Raw genomic sequence first — 18,366 nt, forward strand, 5'->3', positions numbered from 1 at the left:
CAGCCTTCTCCAAGCTGGAGCCCTCCACATGTGTTGAACTACAACACCCTCATCAACCCTGGTTCCGGGAGTTGTAGTCGTGAGAACATCCGAGGGGCCCTGCTGGATCAGATCAAGGGTCCATCTAGTTAGTCCATCATTCTGCTCACACAGTGGCCGACCGGCTGCCCACGGGAAAGCCGCAAGCAGGGCATGAGTGCAAAAGGATGCTCCTCCAACATCTGTTCTCCAGCAACATCTGGAAGGGACCCAGCTGGGGGAAAGCTGGACTAGCTACACCTAGTCGCATAACCAGGAACGCAGCACTCTCCAGCCTGGTGCCTGCGTTGGACTGCAATTCCCACTTCCCTAGCCAGCAGGGAAGGCTCTATGAAAGGGGACAAGAGGCCTGCTTCACAGCCTCCGACACAGCTGTTCAGCAAAGCTATCACAGAGTAACATGACTATGAACCCCGTTTGCAAGCGCATCGAGCCAGGGCTCAGGCAGATGGGACTTCTGCTGCTTCCTCAGAGCTCGGCCCAGGCGCCCGTCTTGGCCGTGGCGCTGAAAAGCAAACACCCCTCTCCTTTCAAACGAGAACTGCATTTCCATGTCTTCCTCGGGGCTCAGATTTGAATAGACCGGTTTCCATGGACAGCTTTTTGAGCAGTTTGATTTTATGCAGGTGCTTCACTCTCTCCCTCTCCCTTTTTGGTTAACAAAGCATGCCAGGGAGCTGACCCGAGGTTGATCTTACCGTTTCGCAAGTGGAGCTTTTGACAACTGTTGGGGCCCAGGACACACTGCATATATAGTTGTCAAAACTGTTATAAAGCGCTTTAAAGCAGTAGTGTAGATCCGGCCATAGACACACTTTCTCCCCCATATAAACATCTCTAAAAACGGGGTGCGTCTTTATACCATTCTTCAATAGAATATTCCCCTTGAATCTTCCAGTTCCTAGCTACCATCAATCGCGCTGCAACCAGCAAACTTGATATCAGCTCTATAGTTTCTTTTCCACACTTTATATCTTCAAATAGTGACAGCAATGCAATCTTTGGTGTTTGTTCTATTTTCATTCCCACTATTTCTTCAATTTCTGAAAACACCATCTTCCATAATCTTTGTACATATTTGCATTGCCACCACATATGTAAATACGTTCCTTTTTCCCCACAACCTCTCCAACAATTTGCGGAATGCTGATCATTTATCTTATTCAATCTAATCGGGGTTAGGTACCACCTCCATAAAATTTTAAAATAGTTCTCCTTTATTCTCACTGATAAACTTCTCAACACTCTTTGTTTCCATAGTCCCTCCCAGCTCTGTCGCCCTATTTGTACCTTCAAATCTGATTCCCATACCATTTTCTCTGGGTTCTCTCTAAACTCCTTCTCTAACAGTAATTTATATATTTCACTCATTAACCCTTTTAAAACTATACTACCTCCTTTCCCTTTTTCCTTATTTACTATTAACTCTTCAAACTTCGTCATCTTTCTACAAACTTTATTATCTTTAATCCACTTTTTATTCCATTGTTCTAATTGCCCATATTCTAACCAAGATAATTTTTTCTCCTTTAACAATTTTTCCATATCTTCAGTATGGGATATAGCCATTAATGATAAATTGACATGTAATATTAAGTGGAGAAAAGGCGTAACTAAAATAAATGAGTTTGAGGGAATCTGGAAACAGTTCCTAATATTTGTGTTTACTAAGGGAAGTGGGAAACCACCAGCAGAAGAAACGATTAGATTTTGGACTCAGGAATGATCCCGAGGTGGGGGGTGCACTTTTATGTTAAGAATGATGTTGTTGTAGTATGATAAGGTATAGGTAATAGTTATTCAACATATATGTACTCAACATTTATTCAATATGTATGTAGCAGTTGTTTGATGTTTTTCTTTTTGTTATTATTATTATTATTGTAATGTTTTATGTATGTTTATATAGTGTAGAAAACAAATAAAAATTATAAAAAATAAAAAAAAAAATAAAAAACGGGGTGCGTCTTACAATCGATGGCGTCTTAGAATCGAAGAAATATGGTAAGTATGTCAGGAAGAGCAGCCAGTCCAGCCTTTGGCTCCCTGGAGACACCAACCGCACCTGATCTTTGAGAAAACACTGAGTCAATGTTTTCATCCGGCTCTCCACAACCCCAGTCAAGGTAGCAATCCCAGTCCTTTATGCAACAGTGTAAGAGCACACCATACCGCTATAGCTAGGCTGTGCCATTTCAGACCCCAGGTCAAGTTGGACTAGTTTGAATCTCTCTCCCTGCTGTCCAACTCAGTTTGTCTAGGGATCCTTTTCATACAGGGGACCAAACAACCCACGGTTAAGCTTCATCTTCAGAACCCAAAGGGCTAGAATGAATTCCAGCTTAGTGTGGTGGTTGTAGAAACATGGAATACAGCTCTGCTTCAGACTGAGCTGAAATATCTTTAAACTACAATGAAGTCTGTAGCACTTTAAAGGCAAAAGACAGTATAGCATAGGCTTTATATCAGCTTTCCTCAACCTGGGGCGCTCCAGATGTGTTGGACTGCACCTCCCAGAATGCCCCAGCCAGCTGGGGCATTCTGGGAGGTGCAGTCCAACACATCTGGAGCGCCCCAGGTTGAGGAAGGCTGCTTTATATCATAATAATCCCATTAATTTTAAAAACGGTACAAGACTCCGTTGCATTCGCTGACACCAACTAACACGGCTACCTGTCTGGAAGGTCTTCAAACATCACTCCATCCTCCATATCTGTATTTCAGTAAAATAGACAGTTGCGCAGACCCCTTTTAAAGTGCAATAACCAAATTTTATTATTTTCGGAACGTAGAAAAAACAGGGAACATTTAAAAACTCCTGCCGGAAAGCCATGTGCTTCCACAAACATAAAAAAAAAAAGCACCACAGGGAAAACTCTGAACACCTGCATGGACTTCAAAGGCTCTTCTCGCTTAACTCATTCTTATAAAGAATGCTTTTGATAAGAGGCTGCTGACAAAAGCTGACAAAACCAAACAAACACAACCCAAACTTGTCAGTATTTGTGTGTAAAAGTTTGAACTTTCCCCCTGGAAGCAAAGGAATGCCGGAGGTGAAATACTAATCCATTATTTCTAAGAACAGCCAACTCCTCAGGAGTTACATAGAAATACATGTCCGTATTTTCTCATGTCTAACCAGTGCATTAGAATTTGGGGCGTGGGGAGGATGGGGAAGCAAAACGGATGCTGCTCGTGGAGGTTCAGGCCACGTCCTCCTTGTTAGCTTCCTCCAGCTTCTTCTGGACCATATTCAGCAGCAAGTCGGAGTAATGTTTCAGGAGAGCACTGGTCTCGCTGTCCTGAAGGCGCTTAAGCCAGAGGGACGGGCTGTCGGTGGTGGTAGCCACATCCATGTTATTCTTTATGGCTCTAGAGTCCAGTTCCTTCTTCATCCAAGAGGAAGTACTAACCAGCTTGTCCTTTACATGGAGGAACTCCTCCTCCGTTGAATCATTGCAGGACGTCACCTACGTAGCAAAGTACGGACGCTTTCATATCCGCAAATCCACGTAAGTCATCCTGGCTGTAACCAGCCAAGGATCCCCCCCACCCCCAGGAGAACTGGAAAGGAGAAAAGCCTCCCGTGACCCAATATAAAACAACCCCTCTAGAGACATGACGAGCCCACCGGAGTTAAAAGTAACTGAATCGAGGAAATATTTGGACTGAAAAACCCAGCCACGTCTCTCTCCGTCCACCCACTTCTTTTAATGGCCATTTTACGTTGCCACCTGCGTTACATCTTACCTGGTCGTAAAGCTGCAAAGTCTCTTGAAATTTGGTGCAGAAAGACTGCAGGCTCATCTCAAAGTTTCTGACAAGAACCTGTGCTTCTGAGAACAGGAAGAGAGGGGGTGGGGAAACGATTTCCATATTTGGAGATTTATTATTATTATTATTAGAATGTAAGCCTATGAGGCAGGGTCTTGCTATTTACTGTTTTACTCTGTACAGCACCATGTACATTGATGGTGCTATATAAATAAATAAATAAATAAATAAATAAATAAATAATAATAATAATAATAATTTACTAAAGGTAGGTGAAGGAGAAAAATCAAAGCCTAGTAGAAATGCAAACTACTTCATTCTGTCAGACTCAGAAGGGCACTGGAAGAGCTACAACTTGCATTTCCATCACTGGAATTATTTACAAAGTCAAATCGGTCCCCCGCAGCAGATTTTATCCAAAGAAAAGAATTAGGACAGCAGCCACAAATGCAACATTCTAGGCAAGCTTCTTACCTGAAACACCGCGTGTTTTAGCATCAACCTTTTCCTTCAAATCCGAGTGAGTTTCTGCTGAAGGCTTCTAGAAGCAGGTATTTTGAAAGACAGTTAGAAATCAAATTGCAAGGGTTCGAAGTTTTCAGTTTAAATGTGCTAAGGCAGCCTTCCTCAACCTGGGGCGCTCCAGATGTGTTGGACTACAACTCCCAGAATGCCCCAGCCAGCTGGCTGGGGCATTCTGGGAGATGCAGTCCAACACATCTGGAGCACCCCAGGTTGAGGAAGGCTGTACTAAGGCATCAAAGAACAACCCCTCCATCCTTTTCAGGATCACAATATGCATTTCCCCACCACCATCGGATATGTACTGGTTCCTTGGGAAGAATACGCATGCATTTCAGCAGGGGTATATCTCAGGACTTAGTGCCGGGATACATTCATTTTCGGCAGGATATGGGAGGACTGCCGAGATGTCTCTCCACCCCTGAGAGAGTTTGTGGGAGAGTCTTATTAACAGCTCTGGGGTGACACCTGCATACCAAGCTGCCTTACGCCAAGTCAGACCGTTGGTCTATCTAGCCTAGTTTTGTCTACTCCGACTTACAATGGCTTGCCAAGGTCTCAGGACTTGAGAGGTCACTACCACAACATGTGGAGAAGGCCACCAATTTGGACGGATTTAAAAGGGGGTTGGATACATTCCTGCAGGAGAAGGCTATCCGTGGCTACTAGCCTGATGGCTATGTGCTTCCTCCAGTATCTGAGACAGTAAGCCTGTGTGCACCAGTTGCTGGGGAACATGGCTGGGAGGGTGCTGTTGCACCATGTCCTGCTTTGCGGGTCCCTGGCTGATGGCTGGCTGGCCACTGTGTGAACAGGATACGGGACTAGATGGGCCCCTGGTCTGATCCAGCAGGGCCCTTCATTGCCCGTGCTGCCAACAGAGACCCTTTATTGCAGATTCCAGGCAGTGACCCTGGGGCCTTCTTCATGCTAAGCAGCTGTTTTGCCACTGAGTTACAGCCCCCGGCCTTTCTTCGCAGAACGAGTTCAAGGCCTGGAGTGAAAACGCCCACGGCGCTTCCAGGCTGCAAAAGAAAACAGCTGGCCCCAAAGGTTCTCCCACGTCTCAGTGGGCTTGACTTGCCTCCGGTTTCTTGGGCTCGCGGGGTAACAGGCGCTCCTCTTTGCCCTGCTCCGCAGCAGCGGTTGCCGGCATGGGCTGGCGGAACCTTGGAGGAAAGGCAGCGGCAAACCTGCGGGAAAGGAGCATGGCCTCAGCGCAGGTTCTGATTACAGTTCATGGATGGGTAAATGGGGTATATATATATTTTTACAAACATCCTCCAACCTGCTGGTTTTTTGGCAGCGAGAGAGAAATCGGGCAGAAATGCTGAGGCGAGGGTTGAGAAACCGGGGGTCCTCGTCCTCTTCAGGCGGCTTCAGATCCTTTATGCAACTGTCAAACTTTTCTGCATTCAAAAAAAGGGGGGAAGGAAGAGAGAGAGAGAGAGAGAGAGAGCGCTTTCCTGAGTTCTCAATAGCTTTGGCACTGAATGGTACAGAGAAACATGGAGACATTAGAGCAGTAATCCTGCCTTGGGTGAAGCAGGTGCGGCCTGTCATTCCTAGATGACTTGAGGCCTGTTCGTACTGGCAAGCCGCCAAACAGCAGCAGCCGGCGTGTGAACGCACATTCCAGAGCAAATGACGCCGGATCAGTCCCTCGAGTACCAGCGCCCCTGAGCATGAGCTCCAAACCCAAGGAATAAAAGGAGCGGCCGCTGAGCAGCTCCCTGACAAATTGCCACTGTACACCGCGCGAAGTGCTCGATTCGGTGGACGGCTCTTGGTTGAGGGACAACTCCGTGACTGTGTGCTTATCATCCCCATCGCTCAGGCGTTACCTTCAGCGTGGGCGTCAGCCAGCGTCTCAAAGTGGTGCTTGAGGTATTTCTCTTGCTCGGGGGTTTGGGGCAAAGAGTTGCTCTGCTGGAAATTCTCCTCTAGGTCAGTCACTTCGGCTTCTGCCTCCGAAAGAAGAGACTCTGGGTCTAACAGGAGATTGCACAAAGCCAAGGGGAGAAAGAGGCACCGCGTGCAAGCTGTAGAGTACAAACTCATTTCTGAGTGCTGGACCAGCTTCCGGGTTCTCACCCAGACTCCCAAATCACCTCGGCTTGATCTTCCTTCCAGCCACCGCACGCCTCTTCCACCAAAACTGGCTGGGCTAATTGCCACCTCCCAGCCTGGTAAAACTCCATTCCTCACCTTCACCCTTCAGGGTCATTGTGAGGATTAAACACAAGACAATTCTGCCAACTGACCCCCTTCGCCCTTCTCCCAACCCCACGGCTCGATTTGGGGGATGAGGAGAGAGAGACCAGCGACCGTCAGCACACTGTCCTCTCCCTGGGACAGACGAACCCCTCCTCAACCCCACCCCCACCCCCCCGGGCATATGTACTTCATGGAACGAATCAAGGGGTCGGGTCCGAACGCTTCACTGATGGAATCAGCACCAAAGAAGCCACACGTCTCTCGGAAGCTTACCTTCCTGTTGGTGACCAAAAGCAGAAGCCTCAGAACCGAAGGAAGCCACAGAGTAGATTTTATCTGGCGACTTCTCTCTTGTCTTATCAGCCTCCTTGTGATAAACTGGCTGAAGGGGCAGCGCCTTCACGGATCTCCTTTAAATGCAACACATGAAAGTGCTCCTTGAAAAAACATTCGCCCATCAGCTCAACTGTATTTCAAACTCTGAGCGGTGAGGATTCAACAGGTCGAGGCAATTGAGAGATGCGCCCTGAGGACTGCTACCCGCAGAAGAGCTAGGCCCATCAGCCAGTCTTGCAGCTCGACCCTAACCATGTCTACTCAGCGGTAAGCCCCACGGAGTTCAATGGAACTTCCTGCCCAGTAAATATGCTTCGGGTTGCAGCCCTGAGCATGCAGCAAGGACCAACGGAGGCTGGTGGATCCGACGTCAGTGGGACGATGAATCCGCTCCGGGTTTCAGTCAGAACGCTAAAGGCGCTCTGCTTCACACCCTGGATAGCTCCTTTGGAGTTATGACTGAAACCCGGAGCGGATTCACTGCTGCACGGACAGCGGCACCACCAGCCCCCGCTGGCATGCGCTAACGGTGCAGCGGTTCTCAACCTGTGGGTCGCGGCCCCTTTGGGGGTCGAATGACCCTTTCACAGGGGTCGCCTAAGGCCATCGGAAAACACATATTTCCGATGGTCTTAGGAACCGAGACAAAATTTCATTTATTTGTAATTAGAAATAAATATTTCACAACATATGATTACATATTGTTTTTGTGATTAATCCCTATGCTTTAATTATGTTCAAGAAAATACATCCTGCATATCAGATATTTACGTTACGATTCATAGCAGTAGCAAAATTACAGTTATGAAGTAGCAACGAAAATAATTTTATGGTTGGGGGTCACCACAACATGAGGAACTGTATTAAAGGGTCGCGGCATTAGGAAGGCTGAGAACCACTGCGCTAACCTCTGTCCAGCAGATGGGCTGTTGCCAGCCTGCGGGTCACACGGGCGGCTCTCGCTGACCTCGAGCTCCTGAGCCACCTCATCTTCAGAAGACAAATCTGGCTGTTTGAAGTCTTCGATGATGTTGCCGGGGGAGCTCTCGGACTGCAAGAGAATCAAACGATCCAATTACTCTCTTGTTAACGGCATTCATTCCCATTATTCGCCCTCAGATGCCAAGACGACACGAGGACAGATTGCAAGAAAGTTAGAAATCACAGACGCCCCCGAGCCAGAAACACGATGGGTGTGATTGCAGGAACCCCAAATTCTGGATTGTAATTAACTAATGCAAAGAAAAAAAGGTAAAATTGTATACTTAATTTTGCATTAAGAAATAGCCAACGATGAGGACACAGCAAAGGAATTGGAGAGGGACAGGCAGCTCAACTAAAAACTTTTCTTTTTCCTAAAGCTTTTAAAACATGATGTTGTGCGGACTTTATACTGTTAGTTTTACCCTACCCTGTACCTGCTTACCCTACCCTGTGCCTGTTGGCATTCTCTTCCCCTCCTTATTGTTTTACTATGATATTATTAGATTGTAAGCCTATGCGGCAGGGCCTTGCTATTTACTGTTTTACTCTGTACAGCACCATGTACATTGATGGTGCTATATAAATAAATAAATAAATAATAATAATAATAATAATAATAATAATAATAATAATAATAATACAAAACCAGTTCCAGAACAGATTTACAGACGGTGGCTGGCAGATCCCAGGCTCTTGTCGCTTTATCTTCCCAGGCATTTTAGCCTTTTCGTTCGGTTGTTTTAAATGTGCTATTACATTTCAAACCTCTGCACGGCTGCTAGGTTTTGGTCAAACATTTCTCACCTCCAGGAGCCGCTGCTCTAGATTCTGCGGCTCCAATTCAACGTCATCCATGCTGCGGTTTTTCACTGGGGTGAAGTCAAAAGGCTCAGCATCCAAGAGGGTTTTAATCGGCTCTTTGTCTGCCCTTTCTGCCCATCGTCCTTGTGGCTGATAACTCACCCTGGAGTTAGACGTAGAACCCTCCGCATTATCTGCCTCTCCTAGCTAGAGGGAGGGAACGTTTAGAGGGCATTTATTTTTTAGACTGCTCGTGTGTACCGGTGGAAAAAAAAACCCAGCAAAGGGAAATAACCATGACGTGTTGACTGTAGGTCAGCTTCAGCCAAGACTTCAGCTACATTTGCACGGCTTTTGCATCGATTTAGATTCAAATATACTCATGTACACACAGTTCACAGTCGTGGGCCGCCAACGGGATTATTACCGATAGCCTAAAGAGGAAGACATTTGCCGTTCCTTCAGGGCCTGGTGTATCAGCTTCCACTCTTGCCTGTGCAGACCCTATCCTTTCTCATTCCCAATATCCATGCAGAAGCTGTGCTCTAGGGACTGATGCACCCAACTGCGTAAGGGTGAACTGTAGGACTGGTGCCCCTTCCCCCAATGCCTCGCTTTTGGGGGGTGCGAATTCCTGCTCCCTGCCTGCACGGAGGTAAGACACCACCGTGAACCCTAACTGGAATTCAGGGGGAACCCTTTATCTCAGCCTTCCTCAACCTGGGGCGCTCCAGACGTGTTGGACTGCATCTCCCAGAATGCCCCAGCTGGGGCATTCTGGGAGTTGTAGTCCAACACGTCTGGAGCGCCCCAGGTTGAGGAAGGCTGCTTTAGCTTAACCATGATTTAAGCTGGTGCCAGTATGACGCCTGATTACAGGAGAGCGCGTCTGCGTGCACACAAAGGGGCAGGAAACACCCGAGCCTACGGCCCATTCTCAATTGTTAAATTAGGGTTAAGCAAACGAGCGAGAGAAGGTGGCGGGGACCAGCGAAGACGGAACCAACGCAAACCAGCGGTGGAGCTTTCGCTGTGCTCTATGGCCTCAGCTAGACCCACCTGAAAGCCCGCGAAGGAGGAGGGAAGCTCTCGCGTTGAGATCCCTCCTCTGTTTACAGAGGTGTTGCGCCTGCCATTTTTAAATTCTTTTATTAAAGGGCCAGCAGCGCACGAACGCTCGTGCGCATAAGGTCAGTGGTTTTTTAAATTTAAATTACTTTCCCTGCTCCCCCCACCCTGCCCCTGATGCGCGGAGTGGGGACAACTCCCAGGACCACGGAAGAAGCGTGTTAGCATAGGTGCCTCCATTTTTTAAAGGAAGCGATGAAGTAGCCATTATACAGCAGGCGAAGTGTCACGTACGCGAGAGCGTCTCCTTGGATGTCTCCTTGTGTCTGTCTTATCTAATGAAAACCTAGCCTCGGCTCCAGTGCAAAAGTTAGCTTACAGTAACCTTGCTTAGAGTAGAGCAAAGGGGATTGTTTAGCATAAATTAGCTATGCTCCAGTGTTGCGTTCTGATTGGCTCATGCTGCTACTGGGCACTGCCCTTTGCAGGCTTCAAATGCTGTGCTGAATTCCCTATTCTCTGTCTGACTGCTCGCCTTCAAGAGACCAGACCTTGATGACTAATCAATAAAGCGCTTTTGAACCCTCTGTCGCTGGAAGTGTGGAGTCGTGCTTACGGGCTGATTGGATCTCGTCCCTGGGTGAAGAACATTGATCTAACAAGCGGGGCCAAAGGGGAGGGCGAGATCCCGGGGCAAGGGAGGAATCATCCCTCCCTGATCCCCTGTGCGTCATGTGGACGCACAGGGACGACCCTGGGGATCCCCCTGGGATAAAGGCCCGTCTAGCTATGGCCTATCTTTACTCCCTGGGACTTTGCGTCTCCTCGGCCATCCGTGATGACGTGCTACTCACCAATCTCTTTGCCCACATCGGCAGTTTGCCATTGGTGAGGAAGCAAGGTGGAGCTGGAGAGCAGCAAGAGAAAAACAACAACACACACACACACACAACAATGAGCACAAGGTTAAACGTTGCGCAAGAGAAACAAGAAATCTGCCCTTCGACACATTTAATAATTAAGGCAGCAAAGAAACAGTCCTAAGCAAACCTAAACGGCTTGGGGCCAGGTTATTTGAAGGAACGCCTCCTCCCATATGTACCTGCCCGGACCTTAAGATCATCTACAGGGGCCCTTCTCCGCGAGCCCCTGCCAAAGGAAGTGAGGCAGGTGGCTACTAGGAGCAGGGCCTTCTCCGCTGTGGCACCCCGGCTGCGGAACGAGCTCCCCAGAGAGGTCCGCCTGGCGCCTACACTGTACTCTTTTTGTCGCCAGAAGACCTTTTTATTCTCTCAGTATTTTAACACTTTATTTTAACTTAAATTTAAATTTTACTGTTTTAACTCTGTATTTTAATCTTATATCAATTTTTGCTGCGTGTTTTTTATCCTGGTTGTGCTTTTTATACTGCGTTTTGTATTTGTGCTTTTAACCTGTTGGTTGTTTTATTATGGTTTTACTTTTTGTGAACCACCCAGAGAGCTTCGGCTATTGGGCGGTATAAAAATGTAATAAATAAATAAATAAATAATAAATTAATAAGCAGAACTGGGTCCTGTGGAAGCTTTTTGCCTACCAGGTTCCAGAAACCCCAACAAGGATTGGAAAGAAAAGACCTTTTAAAAAAAGTAAGGCATAAGTTTTCGGATTTCCGATTTATAGGGTGCGTCTACTTGTACTCTGTCTTTTGGGCAGGTTCCTTGCCCTTTGCCACGCCTCCCATACCAGCCATTTTGCAGTGGTGCCCAGAAGAGTTTCGCAAACTTCCAAATGAGTCCATGGCTCAAAAAGCTTGCCCAACGCTGGGCTATGGAGCCCACACCTTGGGCCAGCCTTAAGCAGGATGGAGGTTTGGGATGTTCCCGATCCACCGTGGTTCCTGCCCAGACCTCTCCCACTCCCTCTATGCGTACAGGTCTGTGGGGAGTGCTGCGCGTCTCCATACCTATATCAAGGTCATCTTTAGTGGGAGTATGAAGAGAGGCTTCTTCCTCTTCCTCCTCCTCCTCTTCTTCTTCCTCCTCCTCCTCCTCCTCCTCCTCTGTGACGTAACCAGCCAGGGGGTCAGAATCACGGGGGAGCTTTCTGCTTGGCCCAGCAACATAAGCCTCCTGCCTGAAGAAGAGTATAGTTAGAAGAGTCCTTTCCCTTATACAGCAACAGCAGAGTCACCCTGATCTGGAAAGCAGCCTTCCAAGACCATAACGCTAACATTGTTTCAGTACCTGAGCCGATGAGACCAGGTGTGCTCCCGGGCTTTCTTCCGCTCTTGGACCTGATCCAGTTCCCTCAAGTGCTGTTTCATACAGCTGGTAATTTCAGGGCTCAGATGCCACACAAAGATGCAACTGGAGAGAGGGAAGGGTGCCATTAAAATGCCGGCCTTTGTCTCGCCTTGAGGCTGTTTGCTGCTCTTTCCTGCCTAATGCTGAAAATGCCAGCCGCGCCTCAAAGCCCCATCCAAATGCCCTTCCCTTGAGGCTGGCTGAGTGCCAAACAGACCGCAAATGATCTCATTTCCATGCCTTTTTGGCAAGGGGTCGAAATCTCAGAAATTTCGAAGCCGCAGAAACGTCTTCCACGGCTCACGCTGCTCACCTGTCTCCCGAGACGGTGATCAAGTGTTTGCAGTCAAAGGTAAATGTCATCCCTGTAACGACTTCTGCAATATAAAGATTCACTGGTTGTTGCATTGTTCTACTTGACTGGTTTTAATTGATTACAATTTTGTATTCGTCTTATTACTACTGTTTATATGACGGACCTTTACACAGGCTCAAAACATCTTTCTTTCAGTACTAGCTAGAACCAGCCCTCACAGGTCTCATTCTAGAGCAGGGGTGGGCAGCTTTGGAGGGTCCAGGAGCCAATTCGCAACCCCTGGAACCCACTGCAGGTCACGCTCCGCCGCCCCTGAAATCGCCACCATCTAAATTAACCACAGCAAAAAATGCCTTTTCTCCTTTAAACTGCGCAGGGAACATGTGCCTTGTCTTAACATATAACTGCGCCCGTGGAAAGTTCAAACGTGCATTAAAACAAGATGCGTGATTTCTGCACGCCTTTTTATAAGGGAAAATGCGCCTTTCCCCCTCCAGCCATGACACCAGAATCCAGCAGCAATTCAGAGATGGGCCTGCTGCAGAAAAGGCCCAACGGGTCCTGTGCTAGCCCACTCCTATCCTAGAGCTCTTACTAGATCCTAGTACTTGGGATCATCCAATAAAATCAACCCATAGTAAGTTCAGGGCAGAGAAAAAAAGAAGTCCTTCACACAACAGATGAAGGAATTTGCTGCCACAAGGTGCATTGATGGCCTCCTCCTCCAGGAATTTGTCCAACCCCCTTTTCAAGCCCTCCAAATTGGTGGCCATCACTACATCTTGTGGCAGTGAGTTCCATAATTTAACTATGTGCTGTGTGAAAAATGAATGAATTTTATTTACAGTCACAAAACCAGCAAAACAACACAACAATATGAGCACATACCGACGGAATAAAATGGGACTATGAATAAAACAATATATGGTAACAATTAATTAGTACATGTCCCACATATTTTAAGAGATTAAAACCTGATCACAATCAGATGATATTATTATTATTATTATTATTATTATTTATTTATTTATTTATATAGCACCATCAATGTACATGGTGCTGCACAGAGTAAAACAGTAAATAGCGAGACCCTGCCGCATAGGCTTACAATCTAATAAAATCATAGTAAAACAATAAGGAGGGGAAGAGAATGCAAACAGGCACAGGGTAGGGTAAAGCAGGCACAGGGTAGGGTAAAACTAACAGTATAAAGTCCGCACGATATCATCCCACGCCGACAAGCAATTGCCGCAGCACAAAATGTAGCCGCCTGGGAGGTTATCTGAGAGTTCTGATCAGCCAAAAGATAGTTCGCATAGAACACATCAGATCTCCCAGGGATTCCTTGTAAAATAGGAGTGATGAAAGTATGCCGAAAATCACAATAAAAGGAGCAGTACAGCAGTACATGATCCACAGTTTCTATCATGCCAGCTTTACAGGGGCATAGGCGCTTAGAATATGGGATATTATTATATTTACCCTCCAAAAATACGGAGGGAAGCACATTAAATTTAGCCTGCGTGAACGCTTTCCTGTATTTTGGACTAGTTAAAGAAGTTACAAGTTCAACCGCAGCTTTTAAAGCTCAGCTAAAAACTTTTCTTTTTCCTAAAGCTTTTAAAACTTGATGTTGTGCAGACTTTATACTGTTAGTTTTACCCTACCCTGTGCCTGTTTGCATTCTCTTCCCCTCCTTATTGTTTTATTATGGTTTTATTAGAATGTAAGCCTATGCGGCAGAGTCTTGCTATTTACTGTTTTACTCTGTACAGCACCATGTACTTTGATGGTGCTATATAAATAAATAATAATAATAATAAAATATGTTGCAGGAAGGAGAGCCTGCCCCCTATCTCTAAATTCAGGATATGGGGTTGCTGCTCTTATATGATCTTGTAACTCAATGTCACTAATACGCTGGTATATATCCTCCTTGGCTTTTGAAAGGCCTAATGTCAAAATGGCATTTTGCGAGAAACCCAAAATACACAATTTTCCGTTCACAGCCCTTTTCCGTTTGGACTGAAATGCATCAGTCAGAGTGAAAGGGGCCCAGCCTTGAGGAGAGAATGTAATTTTTAGCCAGAAGTTTAACTTGTACCTCCAGGCACGGGATTCAACCGAGATTTGACCTGTCTTTAGACGTAGAAGTACGTTGGGCACACTGTGTGAAAAAGTCCTTCCTTTGGATGGGATGACCCCGCTGGGTTCTTGTATTATGGAGAGAGGGAGAAAAATGTCTCCCTCTCCACATTCTGCAAACCAGGCAGAGTTTTGTACGCTTCTATCGTGTCTTAGAACCAGAGAGTTGCGAAATGTTGCACTTCAGATCCAAAACGCCAATGAATTGCATACATGACATGGCCATGCAAACTTACTAGACCAGCCTTCCTCAACCTGGGGCGCTCCAGATGTGTTGGACTGCATCTCCCAGAATGCCCAGCTGGGGCATTCTGGGAGATGCAGTCCAACACATCTGGAGCGCCCCAGGTTGAGGAAGGCTGCACTAGACCTTCTTTGCACACGAAGCCAAGCGAATGATAACTTCTCAGTCTCAGTTGGGGAGATGAATGGGAATTTGCAGGATTTGGCTCTTTTTCTTGCTCTTCAAGGGACTGTATCCTGGAATTTGCCTCAAAATTAGCATGCAAGTTTATAGTGAGGACAAGTGAGAGGAGGCAGAGGGAGACAAGAGGCCTGCTCTTGGAAATTAACTGAACCCAAAGGTAGCAATACTGCCAAACCAACCTGAATGTCCAAACATTTTGGCAACACACTCTCTGGAGTGGAAGTCGATAATGGAAATGCTCTTGTCAGAGCAACTGGTAGCCAGGAATGTTCCGGAAGGATCCAACTGGACCTACACAGGGATAAGAAACAAAGAGGCCCCACTCACTCCCTTAAATCTACTTGGCCATTGGTTAAAGAACGGTTCTCTATTCTCAGATCAATAAAAGAAGTGCTTCACATGCCCCACCCCTATTTTGTAGAAACAAGGGCTCAGTCAGAGATGAAGCCATGTTCCAGGGCACACAGTTGTGAGCATCAGTTTCTGCTTTTGCCCTGGGGAAGCCATGTTTCTACATGCCATTTCCCCCATGTGACTCGTTTTACCTTCAGGAGGGATCCGTCTTCACCTTGCGAGCCTTTGTAGCACCACTTCTGCTTCCCGGTGACCGTGTTGTATACCCTGGGGGAAGGTTGTGAAGTTAACGTTGCATGTGCGTGAAACGGCTTGTGAACTGCAAGGTGGCTCTTTGGTACTAGGGGTTTTCTGGCACGCCCACAAAGCCTTTGAGGGAGCTGCAGAAAGCCGTTTCATTGTGCAGACGGGCGTCCTAGTCTCTGGGGAATAGGTGCACTTTAAATGCACAGCTGGAATCCACCCTAAAGCATCCCTGACAGATGGTTGTCCAACTGCCTCTTGAAGGCCTCTAGTGTGGGAGAGCCCACCACCTCCCTAGGTTACTGGTTCCATTGTCATACTGCTCTAACAATCAGGAAGTTTTTCCTGATGTCCAGCCGGAATCTGGTTTCCTTTAACTTGAGCCCGTTATTCCGTGTCCTGCACTCTGGGAGGATCGAGAAGAGATCCTGGCCCTCCTCTGTGTGACAACCTTTTAAGTATTTGAAGAGTGCTATCCTGTCTCCCCTCAATTTTCTCTTCTCCAGGCTAAACAGGCCCAGTTCTTTCAGTCTCTCTTCACAGGGCTTTGTTTCCAGACCCCTGATCATCCTGGTTGCCCTCCTCTGAACACGCTCCAGCTTGTCTGCGTCCTTCTTGAATTGTGGAGCCGAGAACTGGACGCAATACTCTAGATGAGGCCTAACCAGGGCCGAATAAAGGAACCAGTACCTCATGCGATTTGGAAGCTCTACTTCTATTAATGCAGCCCAAAATAGCCTTTCTTGCAGCCATATCGCACTGTTGGCTCATATTCAGCTTGTGATCTAAAACAATTCCAAGATCCTTCTCGTTTGTAGTATTGCTGAGCCAAGTATCCCCCATCTTGCAACTGTGCATTTGGTTTCTATTTCCTAAATGTAGAACTTGGCATTTATCCGTACTAAATTTCATTCTGTAGTTTTCAGCCCAGCACTCCAGCCTATCAAGATCACTTTGAAGTTTGTTTCTGTCTCCCAGGGTATTAGCTACCCCACCCATCACTACAGGTGAGCAATGGAAGAGGGCAGCCATGAGACGAAGCAGAACCGCAGCTGTCTCCCATCTTTTCCTCTCCCATCCCAGCCATCCCGTCTGCCATACGCGAGTGCCGGGCCTTGCCTGAACTGTAGCGCTTCAACACTCTTCCTTTCCCCCATCCCCAACCGCAGGGATAATAATAATAATAATAATAATAATAATAATAATAATAATAATAATAACCCGCCTCTCCCTCTGGATTGATGCAGGGTACAATACAAAACACCATAAAATACATATAATTGATTAAAAACATATAAAACTAATACATTATTAAAAGGCATCTTAAAATTCAGCTGGGTAGGCCTGCCGGAAGAGATCAGTCTTTATGGCTTTCTTAAATTCCAGAAGACTGTTCTGTTGTTAAGAAGATTGGGGAGCGTTAGGCAAAGGTAGGTTCATTTCTTTCAGTGCTCCAGAAAATCTAGAATTCTGCACTTCCAAGGTGCAAATTGGATACTTGAACGTGTTTGTGAACCGTCTGGAAATTATGGAACGTTTTACCTGACATTTCTGTCCTGACAAGCCACAGCGACGTACTTCTGGGTTATGTCGATATCCATGTCGTACAAGGTTGTTTTCTCGGCGACATGGTGGGTTCTGACGAAGTTAATTCCGTCCGCAACCTGGAGAGAGGAATCAATCCAACAACACTCTTAAATGGTGCTGGGGTTTTATTTTATTTCTTTATTTTATTTATTACATTTTTGTACCGCCCAATAGCCGAAGCTCTCTGGGCGGTTCACAAAATTTTTGTCCCAGCAGCATTTAAGCCAGCTGCGACAGGCTCATGCAGGATATAGGCAGAGTGAATCTGTAAAGCTCCGTTATCCAGATACGAAAGGGGAAAAGGAACAGACCTTTGGATGGAGGAAGACAAGCCCCCCCCCAATCTCTGCAGGAACAGGCATACGACAGCATGGTGCCTCTGAACAGGGGGGTTAAATTTCAAGGTAACAGCCAATAGCTGTTCGATAGAACTATCCTCCAGGAATTTGTCCAGTTCCCACTTAAAATCAGCGTGTGGCAGCAAATTCTGCAAATGAATTGTAAGAACCTTTTGATGACTGCGAAAATAGATGCTTTTGTCAGCTCCACAGCTAATCATTTGAATGTGCCCATTTCCTGCAGGAAAGAAAAAAGGGGATTAACAGCAGGGAAATGAAGTCTGATGGGAGAATCCTATAGGGTTTCACTTTTATTTACTGTTTAGCTTTATATCCTGCCCTTCAAACATATTATCCAAGCGGCTCCCATTCAAATATTATGAACACCATTAAAAATAATCCCAGTGGAAACCAACTGAAACAACTGGAGTTGTGCAAAAGCACAGAAACCGAACACGTATTTTAACTCTCCAACTGAAGCCGGTGAGACTTTAAAAGGGCTCAAAACAATTATGTCGGACACTATTGCTGTTAAGAGCCATGAATCATTCAACTTGGGACCAGGATACCTGAGAGAGAGAGCGCCTTCTCCCTTACCAACCTGCCCGGTCACTGAGGTCATCCGAGGGCCTGCTCCTGGTGGTTCCACCTAGATCCATCCTCCGATTGGAATCCACCAGGGGAAGAGCCTACAGCGTGGTGGCCCCCCTCCTGTGGAATTCCCTGCCTCTGGAGGTCAGGCAGGCGCCAACCTTGTACTCCTTTTGGCGCCTCCTGAAAACATCTTTATTCCAAGAAGCCTTTCTCTAACATGCAGCCTTGGATTTCTGTTTTTGCTTCTTTTTAAATTTTGTTTTAACTGTTTTATTCTGTTTTTATTTTCATTTTACCTTGTACATCGCTCTGAAATTTTTCAATGGGGAGCGGTAT

At 46.6% G+C, this 18,366-nt stretch overlaps 1 protein-coding gene across 1 annotated transcript in view; it reads right to left on the bottom strand.

The window, feature by feature from the left end:
* Nucleotides 1-2,923: 2,923 nt before the first annotated feature.
* Nucleotides 2,924-18,366, bottom strand: part of WDR62 (WD repeat domain 62) — a 29,861-nt gene continuing 14,418 nt past the window's right edge. Inside the window, exons 14-30 of the mRNA XM_063139768.1 lie at nucleotides 17,607-17,674; nucleotides 17,054-17,175; nucleotides 15,460-15,535; nucleotides 15,094-15,205; nucleotides 12,340-12,403; nucleotides 11,967-12,089; nucleotides 11,687-11,856; nucleotides 10,596-10,648; nucleotides 8,677-8,880; nucleotides 7,797-7,939; nucleotides 6,826-6,962; nucleotides 6,180-6,326; nucleotides 5,624-5,744; nucleotides 5,420-5,528; nucleotides 4,288-4,354; nucleotides 3,790-3,875; nucleotides 2,924-3,509 (exon numbers count right to left, since the gene is read on the bottom strand). Of these exons, the coding sequence (XP_062995838.1) occupies nucleotides 3,243-3,509; nucleotides 3,790-3,875; nucleotides 4,288-4,354; nucleotides 5,420-5,528; nucleotides 5,624-5,744; nucleotides 6,180-6,326; nucleotides 6,826-6,962; nucleotides 7,797-7,939; nucleotides 8,677-8,880; nucleotides 10,596-10,648; nucleotides 11,687-11,856; nucleotides 11,967-12,089; nucleotides 12,340-12,403; nucleotides 15,094-15,205; nucleotides 15,460-15,535; nucleotides 17,054-17,175; nucleotides 17,607-17,674 (2,069 nt within the window). The 3' untranslated portion in view covers nucleotides 2,924-3,242. The remainder of the gene's footprint in view (nucleotides 3,510-3,789; nucleotides 3,876-4,287; nucleotides 4,355-5,419; nucleotides 5,529-5,623; nucleotides 5,745-6,179; nucleotides 6,327-6,825; nucleotides 6,963-7,796; nucleotides 7,940-8,676; nucleotides 8,881-10,595; nucleotides 10,649-11,686; nucleotides 11,857-11,966; nucleotides 12,090-12,339; nucleotides 12,404-15,093; nucleotides 15,206-15,459; nucleotides 15,536-17,053; nucleotides 17,176-17,606; nucleotides 17,675-18,366) is intronic.

The sequence above is a fragment of the Elgaria multicarinata genome, chromosome 13 (assembly GCF_023053635.1).
Source record: "Elgaria multicarinata webbii isolate HBS135686 ecotype San Diego chromosome 13, rElgMul1.1.pri, whole genome shotgun sequence".
NCBI lineage: Eukaryota > Metazoa > Chordata > Lepidosauria > Squamata > Anguidae > Elgaria > Elgaria multicarinata.